A 22,617-nucleotide genomic window follows, 5' to 3' on the forward strand; every position below is an offset into this window, starting at 1 on the left:
TTATATAAAATTATAATTTATAAAAAATACCTTTGCACAACCTGGAATCTTAAAATCTAAACTGGGTTTCAGAAAGGGAGAGCTGTGAAAACAAGGAACTCTTTGGAGGAAATGACCTCTGTGTATATAATCCCTGTGTATATGACTCCTATGTATATGACCCTGTGTATATGACCCCTGTGTACATGACCCCTGTGTGCATGACCCCTGTGTATATGACCCCTGTGTGCATGACCCTTGTGTATTTAACCCCTGTGTATATGACCCCTGTGTATATCTGCCTCAAGTTTCTGGCCTGGTTAGGCAGCACTGCTGAATGACGTGGGAAGGAAACCACTCTAACACTGGATCACTCTGCATGGTGTAAGGGGCAGTTTCAGAATCCCTGAGGACCTACCAGAGTCTCTAGAAGTGCCAGGATCTGAGGGAGAAGGAGCCACGGGCACTTCTTCTACTCTCAGTCTGCCCTAGCCCAGCCATATGGCAGAAAAAGATAAGAAGCCTTTGTCCTTTCTCCCCTTTTGAACCACCTGCTCCCTTGTCTTCGGACCAAGAAATCACTTTCTCTTAGAACAAGTAATAGTAAGGATTAAAGAGGCTTTTGAAGATTATCCTAGTCTGTCAACAAGTCTTCATTCCTAAACACTGTTGTGTCCAAACAGAAATTAGGAACTGTGAAACCTACACTAGATGTGGATCATCTTCACAATTCCCAGGAGCTGAGGAGAAAATATATGAATATTAAAGAAACAAACCAAAATCCCTCCCCATTAATATACCGTGCCAAAGGACTAGCACAAGCCAATAATCAGTAAACCAATGGCTGGGTGAATAAACAAACAGAAGTCTGTGCATGCTTAGAGGGCAATAGGAATATGGGGCTGAGGAAGAAGGATTCACAGAGAACACTGAACTTGAGTGTGGCCTCAAGAGAAAAACTGGTGAAGTAGAAGATGGTTTCTAAACAAGGGGAGGAAAAAAATCAAGCAAAAATAAAACATTTGCCTAACCCCATGAGCTTATGCCCAGAAGCCTCAGTATGTGACTGATAAGTGGTTGTTGAGTGGCCAAGCAGTGTATAGATTTTACCCTCATGACAACAGAAAATCAATTAAGACCTTTGGGCAGGGGAATAAAGTCCACACCCCAACTTCTATTTACCCACAAAAAAGGATGCATTTTAGCATTGGTAATGTGAAAGATCAAGGTAAAATGCCAGGCTGAAGACAATGAAGAAGACACAGAGAAAAGGTTAAGGAGTGCATACCTGTAAACTATGAATCACAACGCAGGGTGATATTGAGGGCCAGGGCAAAGAGTCAAAATATGTGTTAAGTTTGGGTGACAAAGAAATTGGTGGTAAGATAGCTAACGTATTAGGAATAAAAAGGAAACATTCAGAAGGAAATTCCCAGGATTCCATGTAACAATATAAAAATACCAGTATCTGAGAGATTAAGGTCAATACTAGATTTTTAAAAAAGAAAAAAAAAATAACTTAAGAGTCTCATAATGTGATGGCAGAAGGAGATAGCTGGAATTTTATAGTTAAAGAAATGTTTTTAAAAGATATAGTGCAGCACTATCTATAAACAGGGACTCTTGGTTAAATTTGGGAGTTCTGATAGCACACTCTGTAGCGAGTTGCACTGCTAACCTCAAGGCTGTTGTGGTCCTGGCCGTTTTGTAATCCACCAGGTTGCTACTCTGGTGGCTCAGGGGCAGGAGTCGTAGGAGTGACACTGCTACAATTCACATCCACCTACTGCTCCGTGGGAGAAAAATGGACAATCTCCTTCCTTGTGATTTACAGCCTCTGGAAACTTGCTGGTGTGCCAGTTATTATGAGTTGGTTCCAATTCTACTATACAGGACAACTGCAAGCAGCTACAAGAAAGATAGTAAATCAGATCCCAACTAATAGTTTCTATACATATTGGGGGTGAGGGCGGGCTCTGTTGGCTAATCCATAGTTGGCATAATCCATAGGGAAATCTAAACACACAACCTGTTTGATGTGTGATGCACAGTCCATAGTTGTACTGCCAAACTAAAGGCTGGGAGTGACTCTGGAGGTTTTAATCCACAAGCTGCTCCACAGGAGAAAGATGAACAGTCTCTGCCTATTCTGTTTTTACAGCCTCAGGAATCCTACCTATGGAAACTAACTCAAGCATAGGGAGTGAGTGAGTGATACACAGTGTTCAATGACATTGCTTACAATTCTCACAAGGTATCAAAATTTCCATTATTTTCATTCTGGTTGTATAGGTTCCATTAATCAAGCTGCCCTGCCTACCCCCTACCCTTTAGTTTTTCATTCTTGATTTAAAGTAAACGATGACTCTTTGGTATCATAGAAATATTTTTTTAAAAAAAATATCTGTATGTACTGGTTATAGTGTTCATTTTATGATTCAATCTGTTATATAGATGAAAAGTGACCATGAGGAGTGGTTTTAGTCCTGAGTTTAAAGGATATATATCAAGGCAAGAATCTCTAAGATCCTTCTAGTCTCTAAGGCAAGTCTGGTTTGGGGAGTTTTGGTTTTTTAAGGATTTGAGTTTTGTTTTACACTTTTCTTTTATCTTAGCCTGAATCTCTACTGCATCTTTTATCAGAACAGTTAGTAATAGCAGCTGGGCACCATCTAGTTCTGCTGGTTTCATAAACCCGATAATTGCCAAGATGTAGAAAGAACAGAAAAGGCATGGAAATACATTAAAAAGGAAGAGTCTGACTGACTATATGAAGACAGAGTCACAAGACAGGTGTACCTACAAGCCCAGGATTGTCAAGGAGCACTGAGAGCTACTAAAAGCTGAAAGAGACAAGAAAGGGCCTCAAGTCATGCCCTAAATCCAGACTTCCAATCACCAGAACTTAAGGGAAAAAAATCTCTCTTCTTTAAAGCCAACCACCTAGGGAGGGTGGGGAGCAACTTGTACAAAATCACTAGACAAAGCAAAGACACTGAGAGGTGTGCATAGGGATATACAGGTGACAACAGTAAACAGTGTTACACAGTCCATCCTGCATTATAAGCAATAACAAATACTCTGCAATGAATATACAGGCAGACAGGCAAGATGAACAGATATGCACAGAGGAAAACAACTATACCCAGGGGAAAACAATCACTAAAATAAGCATGCAACCACCGGTTGTGGTATTTCTGCTATGATAGCATTGGATAACTAAAGTAAGTGATCACTACACTCAAGAAATCATACTGAGGATCATGAGAACACAAGATTAGCAGTTACTGGTTTCTAGGGAGAGCTTTCAACCTCATTCAATAAACTGCACCTCAAATTCATTGCCCTCTGACTCACAGTTGACCCGCCGGCAGGTTTTTGGCGGCTACAAATCACATGGGAGACTGTCCATCTTTTGCCCCCACAGAGCAGTTGGAGGATTCAAACTGCCAGAGACAGCAACTTTGGGTAAATAGTGAAAATCCCGATGGACTATGCTGCCACCGCTTCTCTAAGGAATTTTTGGTAATCATTAAAGTCAGCAACAGTCAGGCCTGTGTTTTAAAGAACAGAATCTATTCTATAATTAATACCTTATATGAATGCGTACCATCCACAACAAATGAAGGTGGGACTGCCACGGCGGAAGAAGGGAGGGGGGAACGGGAACCGCTCACAAAGCTCCCCCCTCGTCCCTGTACTGTCCTCAGCCGCAGCAGCCCCAGAAGGATTTCTGGCACCCACAGGAACTAGTGGACAGAGAGCCAGCACCATTGATTTCTACATTCTATTGGAAAATTACCACAGGTTTTTGAACAAAAGTCATTTAAACAGAGCACTATTTTAGAAAAAGAGATGTAGTGAGATAGATGGTAACATAGGTAGCAAAGGAGACTGAGTAAGAGATGATCAGTGAAGTTTAAGATCAAAATTAGCATAGATCTTGGGAAATGACTGGAAGTAGAGATGAAAAGAGAAAAAGATCAGAAATGAATTCAAAGTTTGATGAACATGGAACTGCAATGTTAATCAAGCATTCAATACTTCCTAAGTGGATGTTTTGCTCCAGTGGGGAAATGTAAACTCTCCCTCAGCAAGTATTAGAAACACATTCATGATGGGACTGAGTTACATAAACCCTAAAGATACTGGTAGTAAAACTTACCTGTGCATTTAGTACCATCAGGAGAGGTGTAAAAACCTGGGGGACATTTGCAAAAGTAACTGCTGACCGTGTTGGTACATTCGCCCCCATCACAAATTCCAGGAATGGTGCTGCACTCATCAATATCTGCAACATAAAGGAGAGTTTCAGAATTTAGAGAACACGGTCTGACACTGTTCTTTGTCTCAAGGATTCAGGTGCAACACTAGTCAAATCACATCTCCAGAAATAGCTATTTTTGACAGTATAAAAGATGCATGAAGACTATTCAATTCCGAGTATGAGTGCTTCTTCTCATCACAGAATTACCGATGGCTTTATCCACTCCACACACTAGAGCAAAGTGAAAGCACATACTTCCTTTACCATCTGTGACTGAGTATACCATTGTTTTACCAAGTACCCAGCATATGAGTATTCCAAATGCTATTTGTTGTAAAAGTGTGTCTTCCCTGTCCTCCTCATGTTTTACATTTAGTTACACTCTTTTCCTAATTACTCTATATTCTGCATCACTTCCTGATGTCTTTTCAACTCTGCACCAATGCATGGCAGATAACACATGTTAGGCTGCTAACACCCAAAAGGTCTGAGGTTCAAACTGTGGCAGGAAGATGAGAAGTCTCCTCCCATAAAGAGTTACTGCCACAAAAAACCTGATGGAAGGGCCCTGTCAGGACCTAAAGCAGTGAGTTGTTGTTTGTTTATTTCTCCTCCAGCAACTACTGACCAGCAGTTCAAGTCATTTTGATTAAAGGTGGCCCAATGATTCTGACAAGTGGTGACTAAGTGTCACAAGGCAGGTGTGCTCCAAAGGGTGTCTAGGACTAGTTTCTTGGAATACATCACCAGGCCTTTCTCTTAAAGCATCTCTGAGTGGATTTAAACCCCCAACCTTTCCCTCTTTAATTGTATGCACTACAGGGTCCTTGGTGAAGCTACCCAATTAAAACAAGCTTAGAAGTAGGAGTGGCATCCACTTCTAATATAGTTTGCCTCTAGAAACTCTATGATCTTGGAGAAACAATGAAAGTTATACAAGTGTTCAGGCCTTTCATTCATAAGTTCGCTATGAGTTGTCTATGACTGGATGGCACCTAGCAACAACAACAATAGTAATAATAAGAGAGAGAGCTCTGTTGGCCTAATGGATAAAAAGTTTTGCTACCAAACCAAAGGAGGGTGATTTTATTCTGTGGCCCTCAGGCCTGGTTTTAATTGGTTTTGGTCAAACATTCTACTAAGTGCTATAGCCTGGTTTGTCCATTTGCTTTACAGAGGTAACCTGTGGTTGCTGTAATGCTAAACACTGTGAAACTTAACTGTCAAATATGATAATGGTTACCCATGGTGGACAGTGTTTGGTGGGGTTCCCTGGTTAAAACAAGCTTGGAAGCAGGAGTGACATCCACTTCCAAAATAGCTTGCCTCCAGTAACTCTACGAACTTGGAGAAATGATGAGTTATACAAATGTTCAGGTCTTTCATTCATAGGGTTGCTATGAGTCATCTACAATCAAGGGCACTTAACAACAACAATAACAACAACATAGAGAGAGGTCTCTTGGCCTAGTGGATAGAAAGTTTGCTACCAAGCCAAATAGGTAAGTGCAGTAATAATCAATGTACATTACCTGGAAGCTACTAAGGTCAGAGTCTTTGTAGCCACAAAGCCCTTAGGAAAAAAGAATTTAAAAAAATTCTCTTCAATTAATTAGTCACCAGAGAAGAAGGAGTAACGAAACCGCAAGTGCAGGCTGAATTTTGTAGAATACAGAGGCAATATGCCATGCCCAAATTGATTCTATGGAAAGGAAATCAATCAGTTTTACTGTTTGTCGCAATCATTTGCTCAAGCAAGCAAGAGTTGAGTGACGGTGCAGAGAGGAATAGTACGTAAAACATTTCCCAGTTGTCATGAGGGTGACTACAGGGATATGTCAGACCCTGAGAAGTGCAAATGGCTCATGCATTTGACTCAAGTTTTCCCCATTAGTCAAATCAAACAAAAGGTTGGCAGTCTGAATCCACTCAAAGGCTGCTCAGAGGAAAGGCCTGGCAATTTACCTCCACAAAAGTTAGCCACTGAAAATCTTTAGGAGCACAGTTCTTCTCATACACACACGAGGTCATCTTGAGTCAGAGTCAACTCAATGGCAGTGTTTACATGGATTTGTTGTCTCTGCTGTGTGCTGCTGAGTCATGAGCACTTCATTCAGGGGGAGCTCCCCAAGTGTCAGATTCAAACACTGACAGCTCTCAGTAACTGTCGCACCAAAAAAGAAGACATTAACAGGGAAGTTCCTGCTTTGGTGAAAGTTAGTTCGGGCACTGGGTTTCCATGTAGCTCACTGGTGGCGGCAGAGGTGAGGTTTGAACAAGTCTCTTTCCAGGTGTTTCAATGGCCCAGTTGGCACTGCTGGAACTCTGAAAGGCTAGAACACTTCAGCTTCAGTTTAAGTACTGTCCCCTTCATTTATAAAATAATATAGTGCATAAGTGAATCAGAGTCTAACTCAGGTTGACCCTGCTAGTCAAAAAGGCAGCAGTGACACTGTTTATAAGAAGTTTAACCACTTTGAAAGCAAAATCATTACACTTCTATTCTAGGCAAAAGGATAAACCAAACAATATTTCACTGCCTTTCACTGCATATGTTAGAATCAATGCTAACATAAACATTGCCACTGTGAGGTTTTCTGATGGTAAAGGTGCATATTCTACTCCAGAAGAAAAAAAGCACACTCCAGTTTGTAATAATCAGATAAAGATACTACCAACAAAAGGGACGGAGGCTCTAGAGTGACACTACTGATTAGGAATGCCAAGGAAGTTTGTAAGATTAACTCGGTTGATTTTTCAACAAAAATCTTACAAAGTGTGACTTGACTGAAAACAAAACAAGCTAGTTTCTAAAATTGTGCCACTCTCACTAACACTGAGTGGAACTGACTCCTAGCTCGGGCTCCACTGGATTTTCTAAGGCTGTAAATCACACAGGAGGAGGAGAGTACTTATTTTCCCCCATGGAGCCCTGGTGGATGTGAACCACCAGAGAGGTGTCACCTTTAGGTTAACAGTACAACTCCCCAGGACTAGGCCATCAGATCTCTCTTCATGAACTAAAAACCAAACCAAGACAACATTAAAAACCCCCAGCATATCCCTACTATATTACAGTCACACCATGTCTTCTAGCTTTCCTGTTCACAAATGGAAAATAACTGCAAATTTATAAAGGTGCAGTCTGGATGATGAAACTGGAAAGAAGGGTTCAACCTGTCCTTTGAGAGTAGACCTCACTCAGCAAGGGTAAACTAACACATCAAAGATCACAGTGGGTTACAGACATTACCAAGATTACCAGGACCAGGGGCCAAAAAACCACACAAAGCTTAGCCCATCAAGGTAATTCTGACTCAGGGAGCCCAAGGATGTCAGAGCAGAGCTTCACTCCATGGATTGGATCACTCAGTCATTCACAGCGACCCCTCCATCAGATTTCTGAGGCTGTAAATTACAACGGAAAGAGACTACCCACCCTAGCCCCCCCGCCCCCAATACAAAGGAAGATACTATCCATCTTCTTCCCAAAGAGCTGCTGGTGGAGTCAAAGCACTGGAGACACACAGCCTTTGGCTTAACAGCTCAACTCACAACAGATTATTATATATTAGAGCACACTAGTTAGAGCCCTTTCCCAGGTAAGTGGTCTTTACCTACAACAGTTTTTTGGCAAGCCAACTATGTAGTTGTTGTTAAGTGCCCTCAAGTCCAGAACAAATCACCCAATGAACAAATGACCCAATGAACAACTGCTCTGAACCCTGTCCTATCCTGTGCTGTCCTCATCAGGTCTAACATACTTGAACCTACTGTTGTAGTTACTGTGTCAATTCATCCGGTTGACGGTCTTCCTCAATTTCTCTGATATTCCACCTTTCCAAGCATGATGTCCTTTTCCAAGGAAGAGCCTCTCCTAGCAACACGTCCAAAGTACCTGAGATTAAGAAGCTTCCCATCATTGTAGTAGCCGTTGTTGCTGTCAGGTGCCATTGAGTCAAGTATGACTCAGAGTGACCCAATGAACAACAGATCTGAACCCTAGGCCATCCTTATAATCTCTGACTTACTTAGCCTAACGCTTCAGTCACTGTGTCAATCCATCTTGTTGGAGGTCTTTCTCTCTTTTGTTGACCCTCCATCTTTCCAAGCATCTGTATCTTCTTCCAAAGAGCCACTTAATTAAAGTGTGTGCTAAAGGTCTGAATCCAAGAGTAAACAATGGGATAAGTATCCCCTTTGCATTCTCCTGGCTGCCTAAGAGGATACCAGTGCCTAATGGCAAGTAATATTTATAGATAAACACACCATTATTCTGGGAAGGGGAAGGATAGAAGAAGAAGACTATTAGAGAAGCCATGGAGTTAAGAGGTTTGTTTTTTTTTAAGGGGGAAAAAAAGCTTTTGCATCAACCAGACTATTATAAAGACTGAGCTAGTGATAATATAAATCCCCAAAATACTAGTGGTTAATTAGGGATCCAAGGGACTTCTCCAGAAATAAAATGTAATCCCTTAATTATACTTTTTCCTTCTTCATTTCCTCCCACAGTAACCTATGCAAATACAGACTTGGTTTTCAAAAGGAACGGCTGGTTGTTCTCTGGTGCATGCTCTCTAAGCCATTGGAAAAGTCAACAACAGAAGTGGCTGTGAACTCTGTATCTCTATTTTCTCAAATGACAGCTATACATTTTAATTCTTTTTCTTCCTAAATTAAAAAAAAAAGATAGTTATTGCTATCCCATAACTTTACTCATTAGTTTGCATTTCAAATGTATCTAAATTGCCCATATTTCTTTACATGTTTGTTTGGTTTGTTTTTTGTTTGTTTGTTTTTTTAAAGAAATTTGGAGAGTTATTCATTGCTGTAGGGAGCTCTAGTGGCCTAATAGTAAGAAGTTGTGCTGAAATCCCAAAGGCACACGGTTTGACTCCACCTGCTCCATGAGGAAAGGACAGCAGTCTCCTTTCAGCCACGGCTTAGTTCTGACACAACAACAATACTATGGCTCTGGAGACTGACTGACTCACAGCTGACCCTCCAGCAGGTTTTCAGAAGCAGTAAATTGCGTGGGAGGAGACTGCTCATCTCTCAACTGTGGAGCCCCTGGGGGATCTGAAACACTAGTGAAGTGCTGCTTTTCCATGAGGAGACCGTGTCTCCAAAGCTGCCTAGTTGCTGGGCAAGGGGATTAAAAGAAAGTTATCAAGGAAAAGTATTTTGGAAAAACCTCATTTCTGAAACTAACATTTTGTAAATTTGCTAAAACCAATTTGATTGAACTAATCTTTTCAAAAAAAAAAGAAGGAAAACAGGTTTCTAGATACACAAATTCTTCTTTTTCAAATGCAGAAGATATATTTCTAAAGCCACTGAAATTGATGGCAAAAGTGCAAGAATAATTTCTAGAAGAGCACAGAACCCCACTGCAGCCTGAACATCTTCCTAGAGCACATACCAATCAAGGCCCTCAGCTCATTCAGTAGTTTGAGGTCAGATTATCTGAGATTCATTTTATCAACCATCTAAAGAGCTTTCTTCCGATACCTGCCATTCACACAGTAAGGTGCCAGGAGAGAGAGCGAACAGGAGAGTTGAAGGAGGGCATCCAGTTCAATGGCTTTCTCACTATGACAGATAAACAATGTGCAAACTCGCCTCTAAGCTAGAGTACATGTAGTACTCACAGGGCATTTCCTTCTAATGTTAATTTTGCATAGAAAAATAAAAACGAAGTAAAAAAAAATCATCTGAATGTAATGAAACACTAGATGGCAAAAGCACAGGGGGGAGGGAGATGTCTAGCCAAGAGTGTTCTGTTTTTATCTTGCCCTTGCCTTCAAAATGCAGCTGGGGGAAAATAATTTGTGTAAAAGAATTATAAGAAATTGCATCTCAGCTTAAATTTGGGGTCCAATGAGTACTTCAAAATACTAAGTCTCTTAACATTACTAAAAGGACTTGAATCCTTTTTCTTTCTACCCAAGCAGTGAACCTGTGTCTTCTTTCCTAACTATAGAAGGTGAACCTCCAAGGTTAATATTAACTGACAGGTGTGAGCAAAAGAAGCAAGAAAATTATTCTAGTTCATGCTAACAGCTATCATAACTCTAGAAAACAAAACACAGATCACACAAATGACAAAGACTTTATTGTCTTAAGGTAACCCTTCATTGGACATATTTCACTGAGGAAATCTAAATATATAACCCACAGCCTATTGTTGATAAGGATTTTGCGTATGATAAATGGAATACGACTGCCATAAAAGCCTAGGGGCTAATACTTGAAAATCTAGACATGTATTTTAAATATTTCAAATTATCAGGAAATATAATTAGATATCAGGAAATATCACCATACACTCATCAAAGAAAAGAAAGTTCAATGGCATGAATGTAATCTCTGGAGATGTCCTCTCATGGATAAATTACTTCTTGTACTTCGAAGACAGGCCTATTTTTGGTTTTTTTAGAGGGAGAGCAGGTGTGGGGGCAGACAGCAGTAGCAAACATCAATTTATCCTCTGTACACACAATGGGAGTAGCTCAATCTATAAACAAAAATACTTAAAAAATCACCGCAAGTTATTCTCATGTTTGGTTCACATTAGAAACGTTTCTGTTTGATAGGAATATATTATTCTCCCCAAAATAAATTCTAAATCTTGCTTTGAAAAGCATACATAGAAGGAGAAAATAGCTCTTCCCAAACAAAGTTCAAACATTTCAACATGAAAAGGAAGCAAAAGATGCATCATTCAGAAAGCCATCAAATGATTAAATTTAAATTCATGTCTCTAAGACTACACAAAAACATGTGTCTTGAACATTTTAAACCAAATATTGGTTCAAAACTATTTCATGTTTTAATATTTAATTTGATTCAGATGTACCTCTTATTTTGGGTCTATAAAAGTGGAAAAAGCTGCAGGGTTTTTCTGGTTCAATAGCACAAAGGCATATTATTCCTGCTAAGAGTATTATACTTAAACATTCGTGGATATAGCAAAGACAGGAGGATTTAGAAGCAATTTGCAAACAAGACTTGTTGCTGCTGTTGTGTTTTGCCTACCTCCTCCCAACCCCCTACCTAACGGCAAAGTATGAGATTTCTTACCTTCACATTTTTGTGACACTTCATTAAACTTGTGTCCAGCAGGGCATTTGCACTCAAAAGACCCAACAGTATTAATGCAATTTCCTCCTTGACAGAGTCCAGGGATGGCCTGGCATTCATCCACATCTGTCAGATTTCCAGAGAGAGAGAGAGAGGGAAAGAGGGAGATAGAGAGGAGAGATTGAGATTTAATTTAAAATCCATTACAGAAGAAAAAGTGACTGTCCACAATCACACTAAAACACTATACATATCAATTATCAGTGATATTTGTCCATCACAATATTTGAAATACCAGGATAGAAAGTATTTTTACAACTACATTATGCAATTTATGTACTACACATATTGTAGATTTATAAATCATTTAACATTGTTTGGTCAATAATTTTCTATATGTGGTCATAACTATTCTTTATTTTCCCACCTTCCACCTTCCCCCCACCCCCGCCATGTAAAGGAGAATATTTTTCTAGTTTTTATTACGTATGCTGAAAGTTACAAGGATACATGGTAAGAAGAAGATGATATTTTACTGTTTCATTTTTATCTGTAAGTTGGTAATAATAATAATAATAATTCAGTTGAGCTATTCAGCAAATCTTTAGAATTAAAATGGCACATATTTCTAGAACAAAACTGCCTTTAAGAATGGTATGGAATGGTTCAGTAAAAGCAAACCTAACTTAAACAAGTTCACTCAGATGATTTGAGCAGTTAATGTTTTTCAATAAATAAAAATGGAAAATTGCAGAACTGCCTCAAGAAATGAGAATTATACAAGTCAGTAAATCAGGTCAAGAAGTGAGTGCTGTTCCCAGAAACGATGTGCACTCTCAGCTCCGGGTCCACCTTTCTGACAGAGCAGCTGCCAGAGGGAACTTTGTCAAAGGGACGCCAGAGCACAACCCTTTCAGCTCAAAACTCAAAGCCAAGTAGGTCCTAGAGGGCTCTGCATCATGCATCTCCTCTCTGACCGAATCTTCTAACATTCTTCCTCTCACCCCTCTTCAGCCCACTGGCTTCCTTGCTATCCCTCAAGTATGTCAAGGATGCACCTGTAGTGAATGTCTTCTCTATCTGGAAATAGTTCTCCTTCCCTAGTGCTATTTGGATAGCTTATTCTGGGAATCCTTCATGTCTCTACTCAAAGAACATTCTCACGTGCAGGCCTTTTCCTACACAGTCTGACAGCAGCACCCAGTACCCTGTCACTCACCACCCTTCTTACTGCCCTACTTTGATTTCCACACATTAAAGAGTCCTGTGGTGCAATGACTAAGTATTCAGCTTGTAACCACAGGACTGGCAGTATGAACTCACAGTGGTTTTATCAGAGAAATACCTGGAGATTTATTCTCAGAGAAATGACAGGCTAGAAAACTCTTAAGAGACAATTCTCCTCTAACACATAAGACAAAATCCACCTAATAGCAACTTATAACAAACATAATCACTGGCTAGATGATTACGTACTTCTCTGTCATTGTTTGGTTTTGTTTTTGTTTCGTGTATTAATTTCCTCAACAGAAGCTTATAGGGAGCAGGTGCTTTACATTCCCAGCACTTAAGGGCAGCCTGTAATCCTAGGTACAACCTTCAATATTAAACCTCTTGAGCAAATTTAAAGCATTCCAGGCTTATCACACTCAGTGTGAAAATACATATATAGTCTCTCTACGTTTTTACTAAAAATACACACAGAAGTCTGATTTAGTAAAGCTCTTCTGAGGCAAACAGTCTAGCTTTTCTTTACTTTGGGTATACTTTTAGAAATCCAGGAGCCCGACACACTGTTCAGATTTACTCTTCATTGTGTGATGCAACAAGGTGACTGCTTCTTGGAAGGTCTCTGACAACCTGAGCTGCTAAGAAATGCCAGCATGCAGGGGAAGAGGGTGCCGGGGGAACAGCATGAAAAGTGTGGCTTCAGGTTTTAAATGGAATGTCTTGACCCACAAATGAATGGCTCTATTTGAAAAGGAAATTTTACTTTCCTGTTAACTGTCCATGAACAGATAAGCACAACTAGGCAGTCTCATTAAGGATAGTTTTTTGGTCAGAAGGGAACTAAACGTGAGAATGACTCTACCAATGGCATATTCCAGAAGTGGAAACTCCTCTGTGGAAACAATATGCCCACAACTGGACAACGTACTAATACTAGCAAGGAGAAAGGGCTCTCAAAGTGACAGAAGAATCTCTTCAGAAAAAAGTCAGCAACCAAATATGAAGATATGTCATTTTAAAAGTGGTAACACAGCTGCCATTTTGAATCAGTTATTCTTTATTTTTAAATTCATATAAAAAAACTTTATTTTCCCCTGTCCCCCACTATCTCAGACCCTTGGATTTTGAATAACAGAGTCAGGAAGCAAATGCTGGTGATATCCAGCTTGTATGACACGAACAGCAGAGCGAAAGAGAAGCAGAGCTCTGATCTCTCCTGCTCGTGCTCTGTCTCCAGCTGTTGGTGCTCTAGCCTCTGACCATGACTGACCGATGATGGGCAGCTGGGAACTCCAAATCTGGCTCTCTGGTCACTGTCAATGACTTTATTGGTACTAGCCAAGTGCATACAACCAAGACCCAGAAATTATTCAAAACTCACCAGATCTTTCTAAGAATGTGAAAATCAAGAAAGTACCAAAGAAAAGAACTAAACTATTGATTCTGTAAATCCTACAACCCCATCCTTTATAATTCTAGGATTTAAAAATGACTTGTGGCTGCTCCTGACATTTATAGGGCTACGTGCAAGGGCATATAAAGAACACGTATGTTGTGCCTGGTAACGAGGGGCCAGGACCACCACGCTTATTATCAGAAGTGGTATTTATTAATACATGATCTAACAGAGACCCAAGGAACTGTGTAGTTCAGCTCACGGTCTGTTTTAGTGCATGTTGTTGTTGTTACGTGCCCTTGAGTCGCCTGTGACTCATAGCGACCCTACGTACAACAGCCCTAAACCACGCTCTATTCTGTGTCAATCTTATTGTCTCTGACACAACTACCCCCATTACCCCAGTCACTGAATCAATCCATCTCATTGAGGGTCTTTCTCTCCTGCACTGTCCCTCCACCCTCCCAGGCATGATGTCCCTCTCCAGTAGTATCTCTATAATTAGGGAGCAGTGGTAGCCTAGTGGCAAGAAGCTCCACTGTAATCCCAAAAGCATGCGGTTCGAATCCACCAGCTGTTTAGCAGGAGAAGGATGGGCAATATCCTCCCACTTGATTAATCGCCTCTGAAAACCTGCTAGAGGGTCAGCCAAGGGTCAATCTCTTTAATTAGTATATGAAAGAAAACCAGATAAAAGATTGTCCATTTGCCTCAGAAAAGCATAGGCTGAATTTTCTGAAAACAATGTTATTTGCAATTTGCTTTTAAAAGGCACTGAAAGTGTCTGAAGATACAGCCTGGGAGTTCTCAAGCCCATCAGTTTAGTGCAGAGCTGCCTCTGTTCACTTCCTCCTGTTTCCTGCCAGACTCCCAGACAATGAAAGAATTTGTACAGCTGGAAGAACAGGAGGAAAAGCCAAAAGCAGAGCAAGGATTTCTCTGGGAGGCAGAGGAGAGGCAGGCAGGCGACATCTGGGGCTATTTAAAACTGTGAAACAAATCCTAATTTATTTCTGACTTGTGAAAAAAATGCATAACGTAGCATGTTAAATGGTGAGAGGAACGATTTTCTTCAGGTCAACTAAGTACAACCCATGAAACCAGGAACCTCCAGCAGTTACAACTGAGGAGAAGAAAAAAAATTAAGAAAAGGATAAAATACCTTGTTTACAGCTCTAGCTTTGTTTTTAGATACAGTGTTGTTGTACTAGACAATACTTCTGTGACCAGAATTACACTACCCGGGAATGAGAGGCTTTTAAAAGTGTCTCTGGGGTCAGAGGAGGATCTGCTGGCCAGGAAAAGCTCAGCAAGATTTTGCTGCTCTCTGCAGAGCCAGGTTCCTAATGCCTTCGTTGGATATCGTTGCAGTCAGTGAAATCATGAAGTTATGTCTCTGACACTGCTTTTCCAAATCTTTCCAGCTTCACTGCAGAATGGTTCTCCAGAGCAAATAAGATTAATCCATTAATAATTCCATCGGCTCAGCACTTACCTTGACAAGCTCCTGTGCGGATATTGGGGATGAAGCCTCGGCGGCAGGGGTGAGGCTGGGCAGGGCACATCTCACAGGGGTGGCCCCAGGCGCGGCCCACGGTGGCACAGCAGAGCGTTTTTGTGCAGACGATCCCACTGAGCTGTCCCTGGCACATCTGGTTGCTGACCACAGTAAAACATGGGCCTGTTCTATAATCTGGAAATAAAGAACAAGGACTCTATGAAAGTCCAGAAAAGCAAGAGCCATCACTCCGAGCAGCTACTGTGGTTCGTCTTGCCTGAGTCAGGGATGGAACCCCACATGACTGTCTTTATAGATACTCTGCCTCTGTATCTCCTTTTTTCTTGCCTACAAACTAAATGTGAAAACACCAGTTTGTAGCCACTTTGAACCTACTTCTGTGAGAATCAGAGGAGTTAGTGGACAATCCCACAACTGTGAAGTGCTACACAAATATGTCCCTCATCCATTCACTCAAAATATAAAAATGTGCTTAATGTCTGCAAAGAATCAGCCTGTATTCAGATATGGCAAATGATGAAACCCTGCCCTCATGTAGTTTACAGACTACAATATTTTAAGTTGGAGAAAGCAAAGAATTTAAAAGTTTGCAGTGCAGTAAGTCATGATAACTTTTCCCAGAAGGTTCCTTAAATAAAAGGACATCGGTTTCTCTGAATTGTGTCTACCATATTGCTTAAAAGTAGCATAAATAAATTCACACTTACATAGGAAACACACTCCAGCTTCACAAAAGATATTTAAGTATTTCATGTAAAGAATAAGGATATTGGTTTGAAATTAACTCATGGACAAAAGAACTATCTCAAATCACACATAATTGAGTTACCTAAATAAGCCCTTAATAATAGCATATTAGTGTATTATCTTAAATAATTTATATATATATAAATATATATATATACACACACATAGATATATGTGTGTGATATATATGTGAGTTTTGTTTTTATAAAAAACAGATATCATATTAATAAAACTGTTGTTCTATACTGTCAAGTCGGATCTGACTCATACATAGCTGAGCCTCTAGGGAGTTTTCAAAGGCTGTAAATCGCATAAGAGGAGAATGTTCACCTTTTTTTGAAAAAAGCTGCTGGTGGATTTGAACCATGTACCTTTGAGTTGCCAGTGAAACTCCTTATCATTAAGCCACCAGTGCTCCCTATATTAATATAATTGCTAAACACTAAAACTAATTTTGAATCCTGTAGGGTTTTTTATTTAAAACTATTAAAAACATTTTCTTCCATCATTAAACAGGATACTGAAATATTGCTTTAATTGTAACATAATTTTCCATCAAATAGCAACATAATTTAGTCAATAATTTTCTTATTGCATGCCATTTAAATGGCATTCTCTTCTTCATTATGAAACACAATGATCAGTGCATGTTATAGAATAATTTTAGGGTGAGAAATGGTTGATATGCAGCAGTCATTAAGACTGAAAGACTATACAGACTGTATTTTTCTCTTTTTTAAAAAAAAGTCAACACCCAAATATAAAGGTTTTTTTATTTTAAAAGCGGTAATTTAGATGATATTTTGAATTATAGTTTATACATATAACTTTACTTCCCACCTCTCAACCTTAGACATTGAATAACAGAGTCAAGAAGCAAATGCCAGAGATATCCAGCTTACATGACAGAAATAACAAAGCTAAAGAGAAACAGCACTCTCGTCTCTCCTGCTCACTCTCTGTCAAAAGATGACAATAATACTATCTTTTATTTGAGAAAAAAATGAGCAAATGAAACTTTCCATGATAAGCAATGGCATCCACTTCCTAAACAACATGCCTCTGGAAACTATGAACTTTGATAAATGTCAATAGTTATAGAAAGGCTTCAGGCCTTTTGTTCACAGGGTCACTATGAGTATTTCTTGACTCGACAGAACATGATCAACAACATGATAGGTAATAAGGAAAGAAATAGAAATTTATTTCTCCTTTTCTTCCTTTCATTTACTAAGCAAATATATATGCCTCAGTTAGCTTCATGTACGCTATCTGCAATTAAAGCAAATACTCCTGGGTCATGAGAACAAAAGAACTCTATTAGTAGATGATACTAACAGTTGGTACATGGCTACCAATAATACCGAACATACTTATTCAAGATTCTGTAGAAGAATCCTAATCAAAAGGTAAGGAAATGCAGAACAGAATTTAGAATTCTCATAGACTCCAAACTTTCTTGAGCCATGGAGGCTGGAGAATCCCATGAAGCTATTGCCCTGAGATAATCTTTAAAATTTAAACCAAAAACATCATATAGAATCTTCTTAAACTCAAATAGTCCTAATTTTGAGCTTAACAAATAAAAAATGTCTGCCTTGAACATTATAAAAACAGCAAATGGAAAAGTTAGATATGAAATTTAGGGGATTGTGAGTTTTTATTAATAGAAGAGGAAATGCCTCCTATTAAGGAGAGTGAGAATGAACACAGAACTCAAAGAATGTAAGAAATGTTACTCAGTTGTGCATGGTGAAACAGATAACTGATATAATATGTTTTGCCTATATTTTTAACAACAATAGTAGCAAAATTGGGGGGATCATATTTCAAAAAGTGAAAAAAGCAGAACTGAGACTGAACTGTTGGGATCTTGCCAGTTTCCTGGGCCTTTGCTCAGGTTGGATCAGCTCCCTCCCAACAAGATTCAGGAGAGGAGATAGGTGTGCTGGCCAGCCATTGGCACTGACTGAGACTTGGAGGCTGCACAGTTGGAACCATGCAATTTCCCTGGGCAAAATATGTTGAGAAAAACTCTTGGGACTTTGCCTATCTGTAAGGCAAACTGCTCCTCTCATCAAACTACAGGACAGGTCAGAAAAGCAGGCTCACTCCTGGGCAAAGAGAGAGACCCCAGCTCCCTATTCCACAAAGGACAACTGGAGAAGGATGCCACAGGAAACAGGGAACCTAGCCACCCATAGATGACCGGTGCATAAGATTGTTACTGGGAAACCAAATTGAGAGCAAAACTTAAGAGTGTTCAACTTTTCACGAGTATGATAAAGACAAGGAACTAAGAACAACCTGCACAGACACAACCAAAATTGACTCACACATACCAAGAAGAACATCACATAATATGAAGGAAGCAGCAGGAAGATTTAAACGTTATGAAAATAAAGCAAAATAGCCCCTTTTTAAAAGCAAATATTATTATTTTGTGTGTACCATCAAATCAGATCTGACTGATACAGGAGAAGATTGCCCCGCCTTCTTCAGCAGAGCATCTGATGTATTTGAACTGCATACCTCTGGGATTGCAGTGCAGCTTCTTACCACTAGGCCATCAGAGCTCCCTAAAATAGGCCTTGTTATACAAGACCAAATCACAGACCCAAAGAAATATCCCAGACAGTCCAGCAAGGCAGAAGAAATGTATCAACATGGAATTACATGTGTTACTACTATAGAAGTTACAAATGGAAGAAAGAGTTAAAAGAATTGAATGAATAATGAGGTAAAAGAATTTAAAAATAATCATCACAGACAGGCAGGGTACAATCAACACAGTACTAAAAACAAAAGAAATGCTTGGAAATGCAATCCAGAACATCAAGACCAAAGGCAGAACTTTTCAACATACTGTAGGTACAAAAAGCAGAACAGAAGAGATGGAACAGAGACTCAGTGAGCTAGTCTTCTTCTTGTCTTCAAGAATCTCAATGGAAACTTAGTAGAAGAAAAAAAAACACAGAAAGACAACAGAAGGGAAATAAAGAAAACATCAAATAGAACAACATATGTGTGACTGGAATTCCAGTATGGAATCAGGGAAAAGAAAGGGAAAGGGAGGGAAAGCACTGAGAAAACTGTGCAAGAGGTACTAGAAGAAAATTTTCCAAATATCATGAAAAATTAGGAAATTCACATTAAAAAAGATAAGTGAACTTCAAACAGAGTAGACCCCAAAAGAAAAACATCAAGATATATAATGGTCAAATTCTTCAAAATTAAAGACAAGGACAGAATACTAAAACAGCCCACGAAAAACAAAGTGTCACCTACAGAAGAAAATCAATTAGATTAAGTTCTGACCTTAAAAAATAAACACCCATGTGAGCAAGAAGGTAATGGATGGCATTAAAAGAAGACAAAAAAGGGGGGGGGAGAGAATGCCAGTTGTGGATCCATCCTGTACTCAGTAAAACACTTTAAGCACATGGAAAAACAACAAGCTAATCTCAGAGCCTATAGAATAAAGGAAATTATAAGAACAAGGGCTGAAATTAATGGGATATAAAAACAACTGAAATCATCAACAAAACCAAGAGTTGGTTCTTCCAAATGGTCAATAAAACAGACAAGTTACTTGCAAACTTAACAAAAGAAAAGAGAGAGAAGATACAAATGACCTGAGTGAGAAATTAAAGAGTGATATCACAACAGAACCAGGGGAAATTAAGTTGATAATATTAGAATATTAAGAAAAGCTCTACTTTGAAAAATCTAGAGGAAATGGATAAAGTTCTAGAAACTCCTACCCAAATTGACATAGACAAATATAGAACACATGTATAGAACCATCACAAAGGTAGAAATTGAGGTTATAAAATGACTCCCCCTGAAAACAGTCCTGGTCCAGACAGCTTCACAGATAAATTCTTATCAAACATTCAGGAAGGAGCTATCAATATCTTTACCTATTTTTAATAAATAGAAAAAGAAATAACACTTCCAGAGTATTTCTTTGAAGCAAGCATAATCTAACGCCAAAACCACCAAAGACATTTTCAAAAAATGAAAATAGACCACTACTACTCATAAAAACATAGATATAAAAATCTTGCCCAACAGGATGCAACAGTATATCAAAAAGACAATTCATTCATGTCTAGCTTTGGCTATCTTGCTAAGTAAAGTAACAGAATTTTATTCCTGTGCCCTTCTTATTATTAAAATTAACACAAAAATGTAAAAAAAAAAACCCCAAAAACAACAAAACAAAACAAAAAACCCAACCCAATTCATTAAAACTAAGTGGGATTCATAACAGGCATGCAAGGATGGTTCAACACAAGAAAAACAATCAATGTAATCCATCATAATAACAAAGCAAAGGACAAAACCCACATGATCCTATCAATTGATGCAGGAAAGGCCTTTGTCAAAATGCAGCACCTCTTTCTGATTAAAATACTCAACAACATAGGAATAGAAGATAATTTCCTCAACATAGTGAGAAGTATATACACAAAAACAAGAGTCAACATTATTTTCAAAGGAGAAAGACTAAAGGCATTCTCTTTGTGGACAGGGACCAGAAAAGGATGCTCACTGTCACCACTCCTATTAAATACTATATGGGAAGTATTTGTAGGGCAATAAGGCAAGAGAAGGAGATAAGAGGCAGTCAAATTGGTAAAGATGTGATAAAAATGTTGCTACATGCAAGAAGATATGATAGTGGACACAGAAAACTCCAAAGGCATAACAAAAAACCTGTTACACCTAGACAAATTTCAGCTGAGTGCCAGGTTACAAGATTGGCATACAAAATTCAGTGGGATTTCTCTAAAGTCACAAAGTAAGCACAGAAAAGGACCCTAGAAAACTAATACCATTTATTATGGCCAATTACAAGATGAAAACCTTAGGAATAAACCTAACTAGACATACACAAGACTTTTATAAAAAAAAACCTGCAAAACAATACTCCAAGAAACAGTAAGAACAGATTCTCCAAATTTCTGGAAAACAATGTATTCAAATTTTGTAAATAATCTAGTATGTGTGTGTATGTATATGTATATGTATATGTTTATAGCTATCTATATCTATCTATTTATCTATCTAAAACAATAAGAGACACAAATAAGTGGGAAAATATTCCCTGTTCATGGATAAGAAGGTTCAACATTGTGAAAATGACAATTCTACCAAAAGCAATCTACATATTCAATGCAATCCCAATATAGGTACCACATTACTTCTTCAGAGAGGTAGAAGTAGCAATGGACAGATTTATCTGGAAAGGAAAGATACCACCAATAAGTAAAGCTTCTCTGAAAAAAAAATGAAGTGGGAGGTATAGCACTCCCTGATATTAACACTTATTACACAGTCATAGTAACCAAAAATAGCATGATACTGGTACAATATCAGACACACAGATCAATGGAAGAGAATCAAGAACACAAATATCAACCTATCGACCTACAGTTAATTGGTATTTGACAAGGAAACAAGACCAATTAAATGGGGAGATAAGCTCCTCAACATAAATGGTGCTGGCAAAACTAGACATCCTCCTATAGAAAACTAAAACAAGATCCATATCTTATACCATACACAAAAAATCAACTCAAGGTGGATCAGAGACCTAGAGGTAAAACCTAAAACCATAATAATAAGAACCAAAATGAGATCAAATTTACAAGACCTAGCCTATGGCATAAATAGACTTGCAAATATATCCAGAAATGTACAAGGAGAGGATGAATCATCAAATAGGATCTTCTAAAAATTGAGCCCCTGTGTACATAAAAAAAATATTTTCCAATAAGGTGAAAAGAAAACCTACAGATTTGGAAAAAACCATTTGGCAATCACATTTTAGACAAAGTTCCCATAACTGAAGTCTATAGACGACTACAAGGTCTCCAAAAGAAAAAGACTGATAATCCAACAACAAAATGGGCAGAAAACAAAAAAAGATTTCTCACAAAAGAAGACATACAGATGGCCATCAGACACATGAAGAAATGCTCAAAATCATTGGCAATGAGAGATATGCAAAGTAAAACAACAATGAAATCATCATCTCAATCCACAGACAGTAACCAAGCTTCACAGGACAGCAAACTATAAATTTTGGAGGGGATGAGGAGAGATTGGGACCCTCACGCATTACTGATGGGATTATAAAATGGTACAATCACTCTGCAAAGACGTGTGGCATTTCCTTAAAAACTTCAACCCAGAAATCCCATATGGGCCAGCTATTCACTACTATGTATGTATGTATGTATGCATTTATTTATTTAATTTTTATTATTTGTGTGTATGTGTACCATCAAATCAGATTTGACTGGTACAGGAAGAGATTGTTCCTCCTCCAGCAGAGCATCTGGTGGATTTGAACCACTCACCTCTCAGATTGCAGTGCAGCTTCTT

General features: G+C 38.8%; 1 protein-coding gene across 1 annotated transcript in view; it reads right to left on the reverse strand.

Annotated features, from left to right (window-relative positions):
- Positions 1-22,617, reverse strand: part of FBN1 (fibrillin 1) — a 303,046-nt gene that overhangs the window by 119,917 nt on the left and 160,512 nt on the right. Inside the window, exons 6-8 of the mRNA XM_006895296.1 lie at positions 15,451-15,648; positions 11,330-11,455; positions 4,145-4,270 (exon numbers count right to left, since the gene is read on the reverse strand). Coding sequence (XP_006895358.1) covers positions 4,145-4,270; positions 11,330-11,455; positions 15,451-15,648 — 450 coding nt within the window. The remainder of the gene's footprint in view (positions 1-4,144; positions 4,271-11,329; positions 11,456-15,450; positions 15,649-22,617) is intronic.

This window comes from Elephantulus edwardii, unplaced genomic scaffold (assembly GCF_000299155.1).
Source record: "Elephantulus edwardii isolate Elephantulus edwardi_28Jun2011 unplaced genomic scaffold, EleEdw1.0 scaffold00164, whole genome shotgun sequence".
Classification (NCBI taxonomy): domain Eukaryota; kingdom Metazoa; phylum Chordata; class Mammalia; order Macroscelidea; family Macroscelididae; genus Elephantulus; species Elephantulus edwardii.